This window comes from Temnothorax longispinosus, chromosome 4, assembly GCF_030848805.1.
Source record: "Temnothorax longispinosus isolate EJ_2023e chromosome 4, Tlon_JGU_v1, whole genome shotgun sequence".
Classification (NCBI taxonomy): Eukaryota; Metazoa; Arthropoda; class Insecta; order Hymenoptera; family Formicidae; genus Temnothorax; species Temnothorax longispinosus.
The window spans coordinates 21,509,807-21,530,670 of record NC_092361.1 but is presented as its reverse complement, the minus strand read 5'-3'; the positions used below and the strand labels follow the sequence as shown (position 1 = coordinate 21,530,670).

General features: G+C 37.7%; 4 protein-coding genes across 4 annotated transcripts; 1 reads left to right on the top strand and 3 right to left on the bottom strand.

The window, feature by feature from the left end:
• The first annotated feature begins 375 nt into the window (after window positions 1-375).
• On the top strand, window positions 376-6,423 carry Gt (transcription factor giant). The gene is made up of 3 exons (XM_071775154.1): window positions 376-519; window positions 743-3,995; window positions 5,392-6,423. Exon 3 carries the CDS (start codon window positions 5,408-5,410, stop codon window positions 6,404-6,406), a length of 999 nt encoding a protein of 332 aa, XP_071631255.1. The 5' UTR covers window positions 376-519; window positions 743-3,995; window positions 5,392-5,407; the 3' UTR covers window positions 6,407-6,423.
• Window positions 6,424-6,527: 104 nt separating this feature from the next.
• L(2)k10201 (lethal (2) k10201) lies at window positions 6,528-8,896 on the bottom strand. The gene is made up of 4 exons (XM_071775155.1): window positions 8,818-8,896; window positions 8,580-8,744; window positions 8,079-8,280; window positions 6,528-8,006 (listed from the first exon to the last, which is right to left on the bottom strand). Exons 2-4 carry the CDS (start codon window positions 8,717-8,719, stop codon window positions 7,566-7,568), a joined length of 783 nt encoding a protein of 260 aa, XP_071631256.1. The 5' UTR covers window positions 8,720-8,744; window positions 8,818-8,896; the 3' UTR covers window positions 6,528-7,565.
• A 641-nt stretch (window positions 8,897-9,537) lies between these two features.
• Window positions 9,538-19,219, bottom strand: LOC139811097 (uncharacterized). The gene is made up of 3 exons (XM_071775157.1): window positions 19,026-19,219; window positions 18,852-18,917; window positions 9,538-10,144 (listed from the first exon to the last, which is right to left on the bottom strand). The coding sequence occupies exons 1-3, from the start codon at window positions 19,119-19,121 to the stop codon at window positions 10,052-10,054; spliced, it is 255 nt and encodes an 84-aa protein (XP_071631258.1). The 5' UTR covers window positions 19,122-19,219; the 3' UTR covers window positions 9,538-10,051.
• LOC139811092 (uncharacterized) lies at window positions 10,292-15,274 on the bottom strand. The gene has a single exon (XM_071775153.1). It carries the CDS (start codon window positions 14,183-14,185, stop codon window positions 10,955-10,957), a length of 3,231 nt encoding a protein of 1,076 aa, XP_071631254.1. The 5' UTR covers window positions 14,186-15,274; the 3' UTR covers window positions 10,292-10,954.
• Window positions 19,220-20,864: the final 1,645 nt, after the last annotated feature.

The window sequence follows — 20,864 nt, the reverse complement described above, 5'->3', positions numbered from 1 at the left end:
TTTTTACTTTTACGTAAGAACCGATTGATTCAAGCTCAAAGATAATCACTTTACTAGCATCAAAAGGCCGAAAACTGTAGATAGTTCTTTCAACGTTGAATGTTTGTGAAGCACAAAGAGATATAATTTTTATTGTATAATTTTTCTCGCTCTATATGTGATATATGTATAAGTAATATAAGTCTCTTATTTAATTTTGATCATTTGAATACGAATTAGAAATTTGACAAGTCTTTTGTGTCAACGTAAATTTTTATTAATATTTATATTTTAAAACTTCGATTAAAAAGATAAATAGAATGCAAATTAAAAAATGTGAATATTGGGTTGAAATTTTGATCTGTCATTCATTTCTGTCAATTAATATTACAGATTAATTAGAAAGTCAACAATGGATCAGAAATGAGTCAACATCGCGAGCCACGATTGCGTCGATCAGCCCATGAACGAGTGATAACGACGGATCACGTAAACATTACGTGACTGAAGCACGCAGTTATCTTATGGAATTTGTATTTGGTAACAATATAACATACGACGTATAGTATATAGTATACAATACAACGTACATTATAATATTCGAGAATTATCGGATCCTCTCTTGAAAGTATTAAGAATAAAAATGCCTAAATCTAATGCATCATAGATTGCTGAAGTATTTTTATAGACGCAATTTATTTGCTAGCGATAGCATCGTCAGCCCAGCATTAAAAGATCTAAGAAAGTATGATGTCCATTTCAGCAAGATATCCTGAGAAAACTATCAACGGCGTCAACGGTGCATCTGGCTATTCACGACCCAGACGTTTCGAGGAAAGCGATGGGGTGGATATGCGGTGTCCATCCGATACCGTTACGTTTGCCTATACGCCTGTGAGCGTGCGACAGATGCAAATGGTGAACGCATTCATCCGTCGCCGGGACCGGCGATCACGGGAAAAATCGCAAATAACGGGTTGCGGCCGTTTCACGGGCACCATAGAAATGTGGGTTATGCAGCCAAAAGAGCAAAAATTTGTATACATAAGAAAGGAGGCGGTGCGGTGAATTGAACGCGGGGGTGCCTTTATAAGAATGACAAGCTTCGACTGGAGCCTAGAATGGACGACTAAATTTGGCGTGATCGCAAGACATCGACATAATGAGACGTCGCCGTCGTCGTATTGAGAATAACTGTATTCCTTCGCTGAGGATTTTTATTTATCATTTTCTTATTTGTCTATCAATCCTCTTTTTTTAACATTAATGAGAATCGCGGATAAAAGATCAACGATATATAGATGTGTTAAAACCATTAACTTTATAATACGAAACGGCGATTGTTTCTCGCAACGAGAGAGATATGTGAATATGCGCTATCAATTTAAAACTTTTATTGATTTTTGTTCGGTTCAATTTACTGTTTATTATTAATGTTGGAAACTGTCTCTTAAGTAGTTATTCTTGTTGATCTAATCAGTATTAGATAGAATATGTTTCAAAATGCGAGAATTTTTTATTTTTTATCTAATTCATTTTTTCCTAATTGTAATCTGTGATTTACTTCTCTCTTAATATATTCTGAAATATTCTGACATTGACGTGTTGTTCATGGACGTGTTGTAAAAGGGATCAATTTCTGATGTGATGATTTACGATCCATAAAATGCAAAAGAAGTATGAAAAATAGATCCTATGAAAAATGGACTTGATATTACGAAACAAAATTATTTTTTCACGAAAAATACGTATAACGAAATTACGTTTTCATAGCTCCCTTGGGAAAAAGTTTCAAAATTTCCTTTGAAAGTTTCCTTTGAGCACTGCCGACCCTATTTGTCAAGTTTGATAATTTTTGCGTAAAATACACAAAGTTAATCCTTCAGGTCATCAATCACGTTGACAAGCAGAAATCCTTTTGGTCATAAATCATGTTAGTTTCAGAATAATAAGAATCTTCATCTTGTACTTTATATCATTTTGCAACATTATTTTTGCGTACTACATGTGCTAATTCTATGTAAATTTTTATAATGTTATTTTAAACAATATTTACATATGCACATGACAAACAGAAACATGAGAAAATTGCATGTATTAAATATCTCGAATTACGTATTTTATTAAAACTGAATATTGTTTCAAGCTCTGGTAGAAAATATATACTTTTACTTATATTTAAAAAAATATAAGTAATATAAATAATATAAGTTCTACAATAAATAAGTGAGATACGACCGTATATGAAATACAATGAAATTAAGCAAAACGCCGTTAAACGGTCAGGACTGGAACTTAGTTGACTAATAACATTATTCGTGTGAATTTTGTTACGTACAATTCTTCGCCTTGGCAAACCACGTATTTCTAATTCAATTTAATGAATATTGCGTAGCTCCCTTATAGCTCTGGTAGCTTTCTTCTTAACTGATGGATGTTTATATTTTTAAATATGTGTCGATTCCAATACATTTGAATGTATCGATATTTTGTGGAAATACTTTGTAACAAAACGTCAAGCTTAAAATGGATATAGATAGATTTAGAAAAACTCTTACTAATTTTATCGGAAAGAGCTGATGTTATATACGATATATAAATAATAGTGAACTCTCGCTACTCTTATGTGAAATTCGGGAAGAAGAACGGAAAGATATTAGATAAGAATACTTATCTAATGATATTAGATAAGAATACTTATCTTCAGATCTAGATGTTTAGATATACGATGTTCAGAAACGCTAATATCTTGAAAAGCTTAATTTATGCATTACTTTCCATTAGCCATAGCTAAGTCGTGCGATTAGATTAATCAAAATATACATAAGATACATAATATTCTTTAATATACGTTTGAAACAGTTCGGGAGAAATTGGGGGGTTCGAAATCGCGCGAATACACACCACCAACACGTGCGACAATATGTCGGGTCTACGACACTTTGGAGAGCCATGCTGCTCGTCGTCCTCGTCGCGTGCACGTTCCACGCCGCGGTCACCGCGTCGATCTCCGATTCCACGGCGCACCACGGCGGTGCGCCGTGAAGACCGCGACTGAACGTGCCCCGGGTCCTGTTGCCCGTGTTCAACAACTTTGCGGTGAATTCCACGCTGGAGATGACATTAATTTATTTCTATTTAGCAAGTTATAAAGATTTAATATTTTTAGATAATATATTTTTTTCTTTTCTTAGACATGATATTTAATTTAAATTTGAAGTTAATTATAAACTTTCATGCGTTTCTCTCTCGAAGTATTTTCTTTCAATTATTCGTCGCTATCATCTTGAATCAATTGTTTCTGATAAACATGTTGCATCATCTAATCGATTTCCAAATATAATATCGATAATCCTCTGCGCGCATTAATATTTCATGGTATAGTATACGCAGCAAATCATGCGGACAACATAAGTGTGCGGTACTAGATTTTTTAATTATAATCTATTATATTATATTATATATTTATAATTTATAAAAAAGAAAATAAGAAAACGGCACACATTTATTTGTCTCTAGCAAAGACAGAAGGGAATCTTTTCTTTCAGTATATAAATTTTTAGGTTTTGCAAAATAAATATATGTGTTAAAGATATAAGAAAATATTAGGAAATAAAATAAATCATATTGCAATAAGACTGGGGAAATTCCCCTTCGTAAAGCGTTGTCGTGTGTTATTTCAAACGTTTTGGAAATTGCCTATGATAGAATGGGCACGTGACATTTAACCAACAGGTTGTATAGTTTCCCCACTACTTTTCCTAAGAAGCACGCTTAGGGCCTCAAGGGGTGAGCTATATAAAGCTTCTCCAACCCCGACCGACACTAGACGGAGTTAGAGATTTGCCTAGCAAACATCTTACGTCGAAGTTCAAAATCCAGTCGCTTTTCCTAAGTTTCACATTAAAATAATCGCGATCGCGATAATCGAGTATAACAATAAGGAAACGAACGTATTGGCATTATGGTAGTGTTGTGCTACCAGTGGTAACCTTGGATTAAACTTGGATTATTAGGTAAGCGTATTTACAAATTGCAATGGAATTCCATCGAATGATATTATTTTTGCAATTTTTTAAACTTTAAAAATAAAATTTTCAAAGATCTTGTATATATATATCAAATAATTTAAACAATTGAGAGAGTTGTGTATAAAATATCAAAATCGTTTCTATCTTTTCAACAGATCATATTTTTCAACACAGTTTGATGGGTAAATTCGACGATACGTAACATAAATAAAAACAGTTTTGATATTTTATACATGACTCTCTCAATCGTTTATATTATTTTAAATTGTTCTATCGAAGGAGATGTACTTTCTTCACGTGTTAAACCACAGTTAATAGAATTCTAATCATTTCGGTCGTAAGTCGAATCTGTCCCTAATATATGTAAGAAAAAAAATAAAAAGTATCTTACATAAATTTATTTGACATGGAATAACTTGTCTAACGGACCTAATTATGCTTTACAATTATGTGTGTGATCTACAACATATGCTTTCTCGTTATCGCTCGTACATTTTTAAGTCATACATATCTGAACGTTGCATTCTCTCACGTTAATATCATTTTATAAATAAGTAATAGGAAACGTGAATTTAGTGAATTGTTTAGACATTTCCGAGGGTTTTCTTTTTCCCGTGTAACGAATAGATCGAAAGCTTTATTGAAAGAGAAGAAGTTCGGTCATTTATCAATGTCTGGGACGCAGTCGCACGCATTTTGATAAGAATTCCCTTCCATAAGTCTCCGCCACGCCTTCTTCTTAAACGGCCTCGAATTATTGGTCAACTTGACGAGGAGGCGTTAAAGAAGCACAAAGTCGAGTGTAAATGCCGCATCAATACGTGGCACGCGCAAGATTTCCGAGCAATAAATTTACCAGTGTATATCGTGTAAATAAAATAAAATTAATAAATAGATATTGCACGGGAAATTTATAATCATGGAATTATATAGGTAATAGTTACTCAGACGATTCATTAATTTTTATTATATCTTAAATATAAAGAAAGAATTCGAATTATTTGAACAGTATATGGATTTTCGAACTTTAAGTATGAACAAAATTAATAGTTTGAACTGTTTTTATATTTAGTGTTACATAATTTGTACTTTATTATGCTGGCGAAATATGAAGAATACATCAGTGGAATAAAATACATGTATATATTATTACTCTTTTATTTGCATTAGCAGTTGCATTTGTATTTGGCACTTGAATGACTACGGAAATGATTAGGATTTTATTGAAAATGGCTTGATAAGCTTTACGTTAATATAACAGATCATTTAAAGTTTCAAATATTTTTTGGTGTACATCCTTCAATTTTTTACAATTTTCTCATTCGACGCACATATACGCAATACCTGAACTAATAATTAATAATTTCTAATCTTTTTGTAGCTAATTACAAACAATCATGCACGGTATTATGACCAATTATAAACAAGACTGCGGAAAGCATCCATACTCGACTGAGCAAAAGGACGGCTTAGACTTAACCGTGTTTGCTATGGATCTACGCAAGAAGAACGACGTGAATCGTGTGTCGTCTGACATACACGAAATAATGAACCAAAGTATTGACTTATCGCAGGCTAGAAATGAAAAACTACGATGTGACCAAATAAATGTCAAGGAGAGGGATGAACAGGGTGAGAGAGATGAAGGAGATGGACTGTCCGTCGAGGGTAGTAGTAGCATGTTGTCGCCATATTCCGAGTCAAATTCGCCGAAGATTGAATCTGTGGACTACTACGAAAATAGTAGCCAATTGAAACATAACGCGACATTAACAAATATGTGCGATACCCCGGGCGTAACGATGACGACACTTCAGCAGCTATCGCAACCTGTACTTCCGAACGAAGCCGCGAAAATTCCAATAGCGATGCCAATGCATGTGCCACTTCTGATCCAACACAATGAAGCCGAAAGAATAATTTCGTTGCCAGCACACACACCAACACACACAGAGTGCTCGACGTCTACGGATGTGGCATTGATAACATCATCGCAGGGGAAGAAAACGCCGAGACCTTTCAAGGCCTATCAGAAGAACTTAACACACATCGCGCGCCTTCCCTACGATCATAACTCGGATGAGAGGTACGCGATGTTCCGTAAGAAAATGCTCGAGAGCATGCAAACGAATCCGTCGAATTCTAAAGCGCGCAAAGTGTCCAAGAGTCCTGGATTGCCCACTAGTACCGTCGATGAGAAAGACGCTGCATATTGGGAAAGGCGAAGGAAAAATAATGAAGCAGCGAAGCGTTCCAGGGAGGCTCGGAGAGCCAAGGAGGACGACCTCGCAATCCGAGCGGCTTTCCTCGAACACGAGAACCAGCAGCTGAGGCGCGAGCTGGAGAATCTCCAGCTTATGTATAAACATTTGTATAATAGTTTGTCGATAATTTAATTTTAATTTAGCTCTGACATTATTACTACGGCATGTAATAATGATATATAACAATGATATCATAATTTATCACGATACGGTTTTCGATTGCAAGGATATATTTAAATGCTTAATATAAATATCATGTATATATATATTTTGTATATTTATCTAACATTTAGCATATAATATAACTATAAACTATATAAAATATAATTTGTACATACATATATATGTTTTTTTATATATATAGTATGTATGTACGGATACTATATTTTATATGTACTGCATATGTGGTATAATGTTATGCATATGAGTATGTATATTGCTATTATCCAACATAATTCTTTGCCGTATCGTGAAAATATTCACAAAAGAAATTTTTGACAGATTATTCATTTCTTGCGTAAATATATCTTTCAATATTTTTCTTTAAAAACTAATTTAAAGTATTTATAAATTATTACATGTAAACTCTATACAACCATGTGATGTCCTGATATAAAAAAATATAAGTTGTGTCATATAAGAAATTAAAACTGAAAATGTGTATGGAGTTATGCGATAATTTATATACGCTTTATTTATATAATCGACATATCTTTTTTTTATATATATATACCCTATTGAGCAATATTAATGCGCAATATTAATAAGCAATATAAATATAATTTTGTCCTACTTTTGCAATATAATTTAAACATTAACATTTTTTCACAATATATAAAATTACCAGAACAATTTATTTGTGCAAACAAAAGTATTTGAAATGTGCTAAATACTGTGTATCGACTTAAAATAAGTTTTAACCAAAGTTTAGTACTTTAATAAGAGTTAAGAAAATTGTAAACATTATTATACACGTATTATACATATTACATAAAAAAAAACAAAAAAATTTTCGTCTTATATGTATAATTACTGTTTTGTAACACTAAAATATTAAAAATATATATTTGTATTACATATAATTTGTATAATTTTCTTTGTACAAAAATCCTTTCTTATGTATATCCTACAAATATAATTTTAAATATGTTATATATATGTTATATATATATATGTTATATAAGGCTGTATTTCCCTAATTTACCCATAAAATAAAAATTCTTAGGATAGTTACATACAAATTTTTCGGAACATTTCGTCAATAAAATTAAAAATTAGATCTCGTATAGCGTCAATTAGGCAATGTATCTGCAAGTTCCATCATAGTGTCTGATTCGAGAACATTCTTTTCCCTACTTTGATTATTTGTAAGTACATTCGAAAAGGATTTTTGTACTTGTCTAGGAATAAAAGCTAATGGTGTTGTTTTAGTTTTGACAGTAGATGACGAAATTATTTCTACGCTATCATTATTTTTACAGACTGCACCGGTGGTATTTTTCGTGAACATTCTGCTTTTCTGATTTTTATTCAGGATTACCTTAGTAGATTTTTTCTTTCCTTTATTACCAACAATATCAAGATCCATTTTATTTGATTCATCTTCCTTGCTGCAACACGGTGTATCGTCAAATCGATATTTCTTTGGAAATTTATGTACTCTAATACAATGTTCCTTCCTTTCCATAGGATTGTTGAATTTTACGTCACATTCGGAGTCATAACATTGATACTGAAAGAATATTATATTAAATACAGTTATAACACACACTGATTCATGCAGAAGGATAGATCTTATAAGTACCATGGCTTGCTTCTCCGACAAGACTTTGAAGAAGGCATCGTGCGTCTCTTGAATATGAATCTCCAACAGCCGTGGATTCGGCCTGGACACCTTGCACTCTGTACAAGCGTATCGATGCGAGCTATTGTAATGCATTTCGTAATCGAGCAGCGTTTGAAAAGTGTTCCTGCATCCTGGGACGTAACACGGGAATTCCTTGATCCTGGAAACGAGATATCACCTTTATTTTTCACTGCTCTAAATCAAGTGGATATACGCACACGACCACTCCTCTTCTGTTGCAATAGAAATCAAACAATTTTCAGGTTAATTTTTAGTCGAGAGAAAAAAAACTAAAACCTTCTTAATGTCTCCTCGAAGTCTCCAATACTTTGTAGGCTTTGTAGAATTCTTTAGAAGAGAAGTCGTCGTGCAAGCGTGGAAGATGTGGTGTTTACGGGACGAAAATAAGCTTTTAGGTTATGTCGGCGTTACCTTTTTTAAAGAGAAGTCCGTACTTACGCTTCGTGGCAGAGCTCCTCGTCGTCGTCGATCGTGACGCCCTTTCTCTGGAAGACCTTGCAGACCTTGTAGGAATCCTCGAAGAAGGGATCGTTCACAGGACGAATTCCGATCCCCAGCTGCTGGAGAACCTCTTCCATAGCGCGTACAAATTAGACACCGTACCTACAGACGATAAATGCAGCGCGTGTTTTCCTTGAGGACCCGATGCAATTATATCTATTAATTATTATATTACGTTCACGATATCGAGTCGATGTTTATTATTGCTTATATATCGTATATGCCGCCTATAACGATGCACACCGAGTGGCGCCACTGGCGCCGCGTAGCGAAGTGCAGCGTGCAGCTGCATTCACGACGTTCGCGGGCCGGGGCGCGATTCCTCGACTTTGATTGGCTACCCGTTCGGTGGCACCACTTCGATAATCGAAATTTGAACGCGGAGCAATCTCCGTAAAAATGACGAGAGTGACGAGACCCCGGTGTTACGTTCCGCGACGTCCGCGACGTTTCGCGAGGGAATTTCGCGGGAAGGTGTTCGCATCCGCGAGTGAGAATCGGTAACGCGTGTCGGGCGGCGACAACGAACTCCATCAGCCGGTTGTGGCTCGCCGCTCGCGCGGACATGGTGGCAAAGACTGTGGAATTGTGGTTGTGACAAAGAATGCTCCGAATTGTGCATGACTCTTCGGACCCCAAGGGGGTGATCCATCATGGCCGTGCTTCGATCGCGATCGAAGATGTACACTTATGTACCTCGCGTCCGCGCGTCCGCGTATCGTCTAAAGTATTTTCGTGCGTACTGCGTGTGTATGTGTGTGTGTGTTTGGATGCTTGGATGATCATTCGAGTCGCGATCCTGAGGTGTCTTCTGGATATTCGGAGGGACTGGAGCGGGGCCGGAGTCTCGACGTGCAGATTGGCTGGCAAGGTAGGTGAAACGAATTATTCAATGTATGATATAATGTAACTTTATTAGCATGGATACAGCGATAGGCGTACATTGCGAGCGACACTGGATGTAGATACAGTAGGGAGTAATGAAGGCTATTTGAGTCAGTTAAAAAAAAATTGATAAAAATTTAGAAGATAGAAAGGGGTGTATTTTTCAATTTTCAGGGGGAAGTTTTTTAACTTTTTGCTTTATTTTCTGACTCAAGTAGCTTTTCTTCATCCCTGAGACCAACGCAATTTCGAAAATTTTAATTCCCGATGCCATTTGTACGAAGAAAAAAACGTCTTATTCGCGAATGAGCTTAAGGTTCATTATTGCGCGTAATAGACACTCGAATACGAACATTATCGATCCTTCGATAGAGATTGACGAATAAGCGCTGCGCTGGCATCATTATAATTTTATTTCGTTACGAAACCCCACAGGACGTAATGATAAACACGTCGATACGTAAATACGTAGGTCGTGAATAATATATGCATATTCGCGACTCCCGAAATTAATTCCTTATTGATTATTCAACCAATAATCGCGTCTTCAGGTTTTCCAATATTTCGGCCATCCTGTTCTCTAGGTCGTTCCTTTTTTGTATCTCTTCTCTTTTCTCCTGTAACACACGTACAGAGAAAGAATATTTTGACGTATAAACAAGAGTTGAGCGACGTAAAATATTTTTTAATCTTACAAAAAAACCTTTTTAGGGGAATTATGAATTATTTTTTAATAAATATTTTATTTTAAACACACACACGTACCATACTTTTATCTTGATTAAAAAAAATTGATTAAATAATTAGACTGCAGATTCGGATTTCTATCATGAGAAATATTTTGAAGAGCGTTTCTAAAATAAAATTAAATTATTTCTGGTTGTATTGAAATATCTAAAATTTATTCTATGATATAAATAATTTGAGATAATTATAGAATATTTGAAATATCTCGAGTTTAAAAAATCTTTTTTTATTTATATGATTTAAAATGTAGAATGTTTGAAGTATTGAATCGAAAAATCTTTTTATTATTATTTTTTTAATAAAAAAGACTTGCTTGCGTGTATTTGTGTGTGATTTTATTCCACTAATAGTCTGCACAGACTATTAATATTATATTATGACAAGCTTACTTATAATATCTCAATTTTAATAAATTGTACATTTCTTCCTTTTCTGTATTACATATATTTTACGTGATTCTTATGAAAGAGAATGACAGAATAGAAGAGAACTGTGTTAAAATTAAAGTCAGCTACAACTCGAGAACTTCGTGCCAGCAACAGATGCTATATGAAACATGTGACAAATTTTCCGTGCCGTGAAACAGGTTTTATTAGTTGCGCGAATTAACAAATTAACAACGTTTCGTCGCACACCAATAATTTACTCGAATTATTTCTACATTAACTAACATATTACAATCAGAGCTTGCGTATAAAGTCCACGTAGTGGATCGGTCCGTTTGGCATTAATTGCCTCCGTTCCGACACCCTCAAGGTCGTCACTTTGTTCCGGTATTCCGTGACTTTGGCTTTCTCCGGATTATTTTCCGGATCATCGGCGTCTTTCGCGATACTTTCATCATCGTGATGATAAGCGATCGGCGGTTCCGGTGCAACGAGCACGTCCGACTCCTCCGCAATTTTGCCATTCTCCTCGACAACTTTCGTCGCATCGCTGCTTTCGCTTCCGAAGTTGTAATCGTCCTTGCTGAAGCCGAAGAAATCGTGCGCGCTCTGGGGATCGTCGAACGGTTTGCTCTTTGGGAATTCTTTAGGCTCATTTTTCAGGAATTCTTCAGGCTCGTTCTTCGGTTGTGGAGTCGTTGCCTTCTCATCTTCCTTGCGACGTACGTTCTGTGGTCGTACACTCTTTCGTTTCCTCAGCAGCCGTGAATGACGCGGCCTTTCCGACGGTCCGCTCTGCGCGTTTTGATTTGCAGACGCAATACTCTGCGAATGTACGTAGACTGGTCGAGGAGCTTCCTCGGCCGTATTACTCGGCACCTGCGGCCGATATATTCTGTTCGACCAGTTTTCCACGTTAGGAATTTGACTTCTTATCTCAATATTAAACGGTTCTTTGACTTGAGGAGCGCGTTCTCCCGAAATGTATCTGTAACGATCGAGAACGCTCGCTGGAACTTCCTGAGGCTGATAGTAATAGTCGCGAGGGCTATTCGTGGTCTCGTTCAGATTATATTCAGTGATATTAGGCTTCGTTTGGATAATCTGTTGACTGGCGCTTTGCTGAGCAACGTAGATTTGATTTCGCGGATGCGTAACCTCGGCGTTCGGATGAGGAATTTGATTTCGCGGATGCGCAACTTCGGCGTTCGATTGAAGAATTTGATTTCGCGAGTTTACAGCTTCGTTGGAGAAATAATAAATATTGTAGGGATATCGATACGGATATGCCGGATTACCAACGACTACGATGTAACCGGAAGGTTGCTCCGAAGACTTGTCGTTCGCGTCTTGCGTCGCGACCTGGTTCACGACATGTTGGTAATAATTCGGGGCGTAGTTCTGTGGATAATAGTTCCGTGGATTTGGCGGGATGATAGCGTTCGCGGGTTCCGTGTTGTCGAAGGCGTAGTCGAAAGGCGGCGGCCACACGTGCAGCTCCTTGTGCTCACCCTCGTGCAACTGCCGTGGTCTCTCAGGCAAACCGATCTGCGGAGTCAGGTCCTCTTTGAGAACCGTTCGCGTGGGACCCACGTTATCTTCGCTAAACCGGCTGTCCGTCGATTTATCTGCCTCTTTGTAGTTCAGCTGTCGCGTGGTTGCTTGCTGTACCTTGTCGTTCGCGTCGATGTAGCGCACGGGCACGACTAGAGGCACGTATCTCGCGAAATCGACCTCTTCCTGCGACTTCGCATTTTCTAATCTCGCGACATCGCGATTCGGTCCGGTCGGTCGTCTCGCGCGATTATCTTCCTTATCACGGAGCCGTCCCGTTTTAGGTCCTCTCGATCTTGCCGACGTACGATTTTGGATTCTCTCGCTCTCTCTGTCGTTTCTGTCCGCCTCACCCTCGTCATTCAAGTCGTATTCTTCGTATTTATTCTCCGGCAGGGCGTATTCCTCCCTGAGCTTTTGCAGCCTGGTCAAGTGCTCGTCATAACCATCCTCGGCAGATGTCTCTCTCTCATTTTCTTCCCTCGACGCGTCCTCGGGGTGAGCTCTTCGCGAATCGTACGCGTCACCTTGAACGTACGGATGCTTGAACATACTTATGTAACCGGCGATTCTGTCGTCTTCCAGCTTCTTGTTGTCCAGCACCTCACCGTAGCTGTCGCGGATCACTTCGGGATTATTTTCGTGGAAGTAGTCGCCGATAGGCAACTGCTGATTGTACCTCACTTCCGGGTATTTGTCGGTATCTTCAGGTTGCTTGTATGTGTGTCTGCTGGAATGATCGTCGTAATTCGGATAGTCCTCGCTCTGTTCTTTCTCTTTCTGCTCTTTTGACGATTGCTTCGAGGACTCGTTTGAGAGATTCTCCCGACTGGTATACTCCGCGGAGCCTTCATCCTCCTCTTCGTCACGTTGCTCTTCGTCACGCGCTGGTTTTCTTTCTTCCGTTGACACGTGCTTAGGAGCGTACTCTCGATTTCGACCAGCGATTGCCTGCTCGCGGTTTCTGTATCTCTCGTTCATTTCTTTCTCATCGTAGTGAGCAGCTTTATCGCGATTTCTTTTTTCCTCCTGCTGCTCCAGCTTTTTGACGCGCTCTTCTTGTTTGCGTTGCAGCTCGTTGCGCCTGTCGTTCTGCTGCTTGTTCCGCCGCGGCTCATCGACGAATAGTTGATGACTATGTTTGTCCACCGGTTTCTTCACGTCCTTCTCATCGTAAATATCCTTTTCCTCCACCGTGTATCGTTCTGTGTCCTCATTATTCCTGTATACCGTCTCTTGCTCTTGTCGAACCGGTGTTTCTGTATTCTCGTTTGTGCCGCTCGTGATGGAGACCGTCGGGGAGGGATATGATAACCCGAGATCCTCGTGAGGCGTTCCGACTGGCAGAAGTTCGGGCGCGATCGGCAACGGGATCTTGACGAAGAACGGCGCTAGCAGAGGCGGCCTCGTCTGCGTGTTTGTCCTCGGGTCCAACGGAATCTTCGTAGGAGCCGTCGGGGGTCGCGGCGTCGTCATCATAGTCGGCGCTGTACTATTTCCACGACCGTGAAAGATCTGCTCGTATCGCTGAAGATGTCCTATGATGTTCGAATTATTGCCGAAATTCAGCACGCCGGTGAACCTGATGGTTTCTTGCTGCTTCGGCATTGTGGTGTTCTTCGCGGGCCGAGAAGATGCAGTTTGCTGTTTTACATTGACATTCGTCTTGGACGAATTGGACATTGCGGCGGGACTCGTCACGTTCGGGTTTGGCAGTGAGGCGAATTGAATTGGAGTCACCGTGTATCCAAAAATCTGAGCCAGTCCTGATAGCAGAAGACCGAGAGCCCTCTTGTCGCGAGGATTCTCCGTGGATTGTTCGTCGATTCCATCGGTTCCCTGTATAGAGATTCTCGATAGATCTTCGTATGTCAAAGGTTCCGCTGTTAATTCGGCGATTTCCTCCGGTGGCATCTCGGACGCGCGCGCGATGCACAGTAGACATAAGATAAATATTCTTGCATATTCCATTGTGGAAGACACCTAGTTGACGTTCGAAAACAATCGCATATCGCACATTAGATCAAGCTGTGTGTTAAGTCACTTTCAACGATGAAAACGGAGGCACTTTACTTATTAAATGAGCTTCTTTTAAATCCAGTCTTTATTTGAAAAATTCACATACGTTATTTATATTTTACAGTGCCTTACGTTACGAATCACTATCATATTTTTTTTACTTGGAAATGAGCGATAATTAGTTACATAGACAAATGACTTAAAGTTCGGTCGTGAAAAAGATTATTGCGCGATAGCGCAGCCGGAGAGATCGCACTAAACCTTCGTGTCCCAGAACTCCACGAGGACTGCCGGCCGATTGCGGTTGCGTAGCTGTCATTAAACAATGATTTGACGGGCGGGGATAAATTTTTGCATAATATCGGAAAGAAATGCTGAGTTTCTCTTGAATTGCACGGGCCCACTCGTTGATTTGCGACAACTGAAGCGGTACAACGCAATGAGCGCGCGGGAACGAGCGAGGTACGGGATCGCGCGCGAATAAGTTGGTGTCGCCGCCGCGAAAAGAAATAAACGCAAAAAAAAGTAGACGCGCTCATGCGATTCCAGATAAATTTTCTCGTGGTTTAATTGCACGCTGAAAAGTGATACGACTGTTGCAACATTCCACAATTTTCAAAAGAACAGTACGGCTAAACTGGACTCGTAACTTTCCATCGGTAATTATGTTTGGTTTGCAAAAAGAAATGGAAGGGGAGCGAATTACTTAATAATGTAATTATTATTCTGGGAATAGCGGTAGCGAGATGCAACGAATTATTATTCTTAGTTTCTTATTAAGGACCCAATTGTTTACTATTCTGGTATTTTTAATTCTACAGATGAATATTCGGTTCATAAAAATAAAGAATACTTTTTTTTATAATGCCCCAGAAGAAAGTTTGAACTGACTAAACCAACTATTAAAATTATGACAGACTTGTCGTGCGTGCTTTCATTTGTGCATTTTTTTTATTAGCTTCCTAAGTGAAAGGAGATTCACCGGTGCGTGGTACAAGCGTAAAATTAATTTGTATTTGCTACCGGCATCTTGGATTCTTAACTTACGATAGCTTGTCTAATAAATGCAAAAATATCCCTATTTGTTCCGTCGGGAATCGCCAATGTGAAGAAAAATAATTGTTCTCGTAACAAACTTTCTTACATCCAGGTCGACGACCTTATAATTTTAGAATCTAAAACAAAAAGCGAATATTATTAAGAGCAACACCACCGTTATTCGAATTTAATCGGTAGAGAACCGATATTGATTTCGATGAATTAAAAATTTACTTGCTAATGCATATATATATAATTTATATGAGCTTTCTGTTTTAAAAGTATTACATTTCGAAAGTAGTGAGCTCTCTGCATTTTAAACTTGTGTAATAATAATAATGAAGTGTATTATAAAACGGAGAACACAGACTTTTGCATAACGCATAATGCATAAGCATAAGAAGATTGATTGGTTTATTTCCTTATGCACATGTATATGGACCAATCAATTTTCTTATGCTTACGCATTATGCTTTATACAAAAGTTTGTGCGCTCCGTTTAAACACAACATAATCTATCTTCGAAAAAGGGTATAAAATTCGTGTAAGTTCTTATTGTATTAGCCTCAAATGTTTTATATAATATTATAGAAATGAATTTATTTTATATCAATGAACGCGATGTATTTTATCTAAACAAACATTTTTGAAATTTGATCTTTATAATAAAGAATTTATTTAAATGTGAATATCTGTAGCAGAACATTACATAAAATATGCGTGTTCACTCACGCGAGCATTTCCACAAAAATAATGACGTTACATGCGACTACAGTCGACTGTGACAGTAAAAAGACGGGAATTTACGACGGTATTGCGAAAGGTTGATGACAGTAAATATCAATTCGAGGTATCGTTTGTCGCGTCCAGTCAACGTCGACATGACCGACCACCGACTCACGAGGATGACAACACGTTGCGTTTGTCGGACGTTTCCTATCTTGGGCTTTCGCAAGTAGGCAGGAGTATACAACCTGTTTTCTTGACCAGAGAAAGTCGCCGTTTCCTAACGTGGTGACGACAAAACCGCGTTAGGACGACGATCCGCGAGGGAGGGATAGAAATAAAAAACTCGCGCCGCGCGTTTAAGGAAGGGCTCGCGCGATTGCATAACGTTCTTAGCGCGCTCGATATTACGTGACTTCGGATGGACTCGGAATACTTCATGAACGATGCAATGCGAACGGGGCAGTGCTACTTTAATTGAACAGCAATGCGAGCGACGCGGCTAATTTATCTCGTGTTTAATGACATTTAATTCTTAAATATTTAAGCGTGAAATTGAGAATGCACTTATTTTCGTAACTGTTACCTATTACGTTATGATTTAATAATATGGCAATGTGGCGAAAACTCAGCTGTTGCTGAATGAAATCGATTAGTACGGTCACGAACAATCGCGAAGGCGAATATTGCATATGAAGCAAAAATTTCACGGCATTATATCGTAATCTTACTACGTGGCGGCACGCTTTCATTCAATTTATTATTATCGGTTGCATATTGATTTTTAATAATACATTGAAAAAATTGCATATTTAATTTTTCTAAAATTTCTCGATAGATTTTAATTAATTTTATTCTGAATTTATATAAATAGTAAATTAAAAAATGTAGAACTTTTACTATAATGAACATGTTCTTTACTTAAAGAGTAATAATGTAAAAGATTTCGAAGCAAAATTCTCTTAAATTTTCGTTGAAATCTCATCTTACCATAATTTTCTGCAGTATTCTTTTTTTTTTCACAGAGATCGTCTCGCGAAAGTGAACGATCACAATATAACGGTGACAGCTCGTCAATATTTTTTGCTCGATTCTTTGTTGTTGTGTGAAAGTATATTTTTATTCCTTACTTCAATAATTAAGAGGACATTCTCTTCCTTTCAACATCGTATTTAGAATAGTATAATTCGTGCAGTTTTATCTCATAATTTTATTTGCATTATATTTGGATATTTTTTGTAATATATTCTCTATATCGTAAGAAACAAGCGGCAAAATAATACTCTAATTTCTCTTTTATCCTGCATACATCGTATATTTGAAGAGATAAATCGTGATACTGTTTCGTGCAATCGTTACGTCGTTTAACGATTCTTTAGATGGGAGTGGTCTTGCCGAGTTGTTAGTCGGGATGCTAGTTGTACGTGCGCGCATACCGGTGGATCTAGAATTCACCATAAATTTAGCAAACGACTTGTGTGAGAAATCTAGTACCTATAAAAGAAGTGTCAACCCCTTAGACGCTATCAGTTAGTGCGCAACATTCTTAACATGAAGCTGCTGGTAAGCCATTTAATTCGTGTACAATACGGTTGAAAGTTAGTGAATTTTTGTTAATTCGTTTGTGCGCGAGATAACATCTTCAATTAATCATATTATTAATCCCGTCGTCGGTCTTTTTTTTATATACTCGGAAGATCATTTTTTAAAATAAAACATGACTAAAATGTACATATTTCGGAGACTACATGTACTTAGATATATAAATATAAATTTACGAAGAGCGCAATTGCATTGTGTTATCAAAAGATAGTGTGCGTTATAATTAATTTCGAAAATCTGCTTATTAACAAGTTTTAACGAAATTTCGATCACGTTGAAAATACTATATATCTTTGCTTGAATTGTTTATGTCATGTCATTATATTTATTGTATTACTGATTGCGATACGTTTTAATTAACGAAACGATCGTCCAGTTTGGAATATCTCGCGCAGTCGTTCGCTAATTATGGTGATTCACATTCGCATTGTCGACGATTATCGGTAATTGTTTTTAGCTTTTGTTGTCGTTGATCATTCTGGCCTCCGGAGACGAGAGTCTCTTCGCCGAAAGTACAGCCGACGGCAATGACGTATCGCCGCAAGTGACCACTGTTCTTCAAGCTCAACCGAGCGCTCAGGAAGTCATAGGGGAAAAGAAACTGGGGAAGAGAAGCTACAGTTTGCTTTCCGTGCCTTACATACGCACTTACAGTCCCGTGTTGCCGTGGTAAATAGCACAGATAAATATCTTGTCAACGGCGCGAATGTAAAAATCTCGAGACAGCAATTTGGCGCTGACAGTTGATTTATACGTTCGATTTCTCAGGTATCGATTGGGCGGATTGAGTAGCTACGGATTGTACAGCTACGGTGGGAATCCGGGCGGCTGGCCGTTGTCGTACGGTGGCTTGCGCGGTGGTTGGTATAAAGGGTGGTAAATTTCGAGATTGAAGTATGCGACTGTCGCTAGGAAAGTACGCATCGATTTCTTAGCACCTTTTTTTTAACATTCGATAACTTATAAATGTCACGGTTATCGCATGATTCGTATTATAATATTTTGTTGAGTTATTTGTGAATACGTCGGAGAAAGCAACGTGACAGGACACGCGTATCTACATTTATTTTAAATTTATATTTTATAATAATTGTTAGTAGGTGGTTATGAAAATTTTATATATTTGTGGTGCCAATTAGTTATAATCTTGTGTTAATTATAAGACACTCGATTACTCACACATAAAAGATGGAAACATTGAAACTAAATAAAGAATTCACGTAGAGGGAAGGCCAAGTTAATTTGCGCATACCTTTAGTCGTTTTTCTATATAAGTCGCCAGTATTTCTTCGCATATGGTGAGATTCTTGTCTGTGTCCTGTAATAAATAAAAAACAAAGTCTTTCTTAAAATCGTTAAAGGGTCATTTGTTTCACAAGCAACAAAGAAAAGTAAAATTTCAAGTCATTTGTTGTGCTATATAGACCTTTAATATGTTCGTCAATTCTTTAATCTTTTGTAATTTGACTTGCTCTTGATTGATGGTCCGTGGAACGTTGCACATTCGGTGAGATTCGTACATTTCAAGATGCGAGACAGGCAGTCTGACGGTGCTAATGGTTTTAGAAGTGCATGTCACTCGTTTGCTGCAGTACGACGGACGTGTCCTCGTGCGCAAGCTACGCAGAGGGTTGCTTAGAAACGAGACAGCAACAAATATCTTATCGGTTTTCAATTAACATATTGAACGTTTAGCGTTTTAATTTCTCATTCTACTCTGACGAATAATAATTTTATTACGTGCGTCCGACAATTGTAATTTTTTAATTTATTTTTTGACTTATAATTAGATTAAATATCATCAACTGATTTAAGAGTTTCCATCTACACAGTTATTATCTATATCTACAGGGAGTATTGAGATTCCCTTGACTCTACCCGGTGGATAAGTTATCTCTCTTCCGTATTTTATTTTATCCGTTTATTATTTTATCCAAATATATGCTATATTTTTATGATTTTTAATAAGATAATAGAGGAGGAATATATACGTTTGAAATATGAATAAATAAAAAATTTGTATGAATAAAATATTTTATTTATAAAGTTTGCCTAATACCGCAATGATAGATTCCTGCGTTATCCATCTTACTACTTGTCTTCCTGTTCTTTGTTAGAGGGCAGCCAGAACTTACATAAAATCGATTCTGCCACTTTCCCGCAGGGATGACTGATCCGCGCAGTCATTTGGGCTTAGCGAACCCACGGACCCGAGCCTCGATACGTTTACACTTATATGTATATACACTTTTGAGTAATAATGCTATATAGATATTCGAGAAAAAAATAGAAGCAAGATAAAATCTAAGCTAAGAAAAATAAAAAGAATAAGAATAATAAAAATAAGAACAAGATTCATATACATATTTAATATAATTAGCAAAATAACAAGAGTTAAGAAAGATAGTTTTATTTGTGTTCCTTAATTTAAAAAATGATTCTGCCACCGGTGCAATGACATAATATAAATGTCGCAAAAATAATATTCAATTACAGATATTTAAACTGATAATTAACTTAATTTAATTGCTTATAATAAAAATGTGAGTTAGGATGCATTATACAAAAACAATCAAGATTTTTTTTATTAACTTTAAAGCAACAGTTATATCTAGCGAATCTTTGTCAGAATGGAAATCAATATCTGTTCAGAACAAAGTTAGTTATAATACTTTTATTTAAAATGCCAGTTTGCACTTTTAAAATATTATAAAGTAAAGGGGATCGTAGTCAAACTTCACCGCGCGAAAGTCAAAGATCAACTGGATGCATATTTTGCGGTTGCGCGTTTATTAGCTCCATTGTGGACAGTGACAGAAAGAGGGAAGAGCGGCAGCATCTCCCTCGTCCGGATGGACCAGTTTTTTATCCTCCGCAACTGACCGTAAAAAATCCGAAAATGAGAGTCAAAGGCTAACTGGGTGCGTTTTGTGGCACGGTGTTTGTATACGTTCGAGTGGACAGTGGTCATTGTTCCGGGGGCAGCATCCCTCGTCGGATGATGGACCAGTTTTCTGAACGGGCACGAGCCCGCGATGATGAGCCAGAATAACCCGAAACAGGACCTCTCGTTACGCGAACGAACAGGTTTCGTCGAACGGGGCGGCCACGAAGCGCAGCCTGTCGGGGAAAGACAGCTCGTGATCTGTATCAAGTGGAAACTGGTCCATATAGTTCGGGTCCCCAGTTCAGCAGCTCGGTGTCGTCCACGTGCGATCTGGCCGAGATCAGAGATCAGACTCTCAAGAAAAGCCACGAGCTTCAA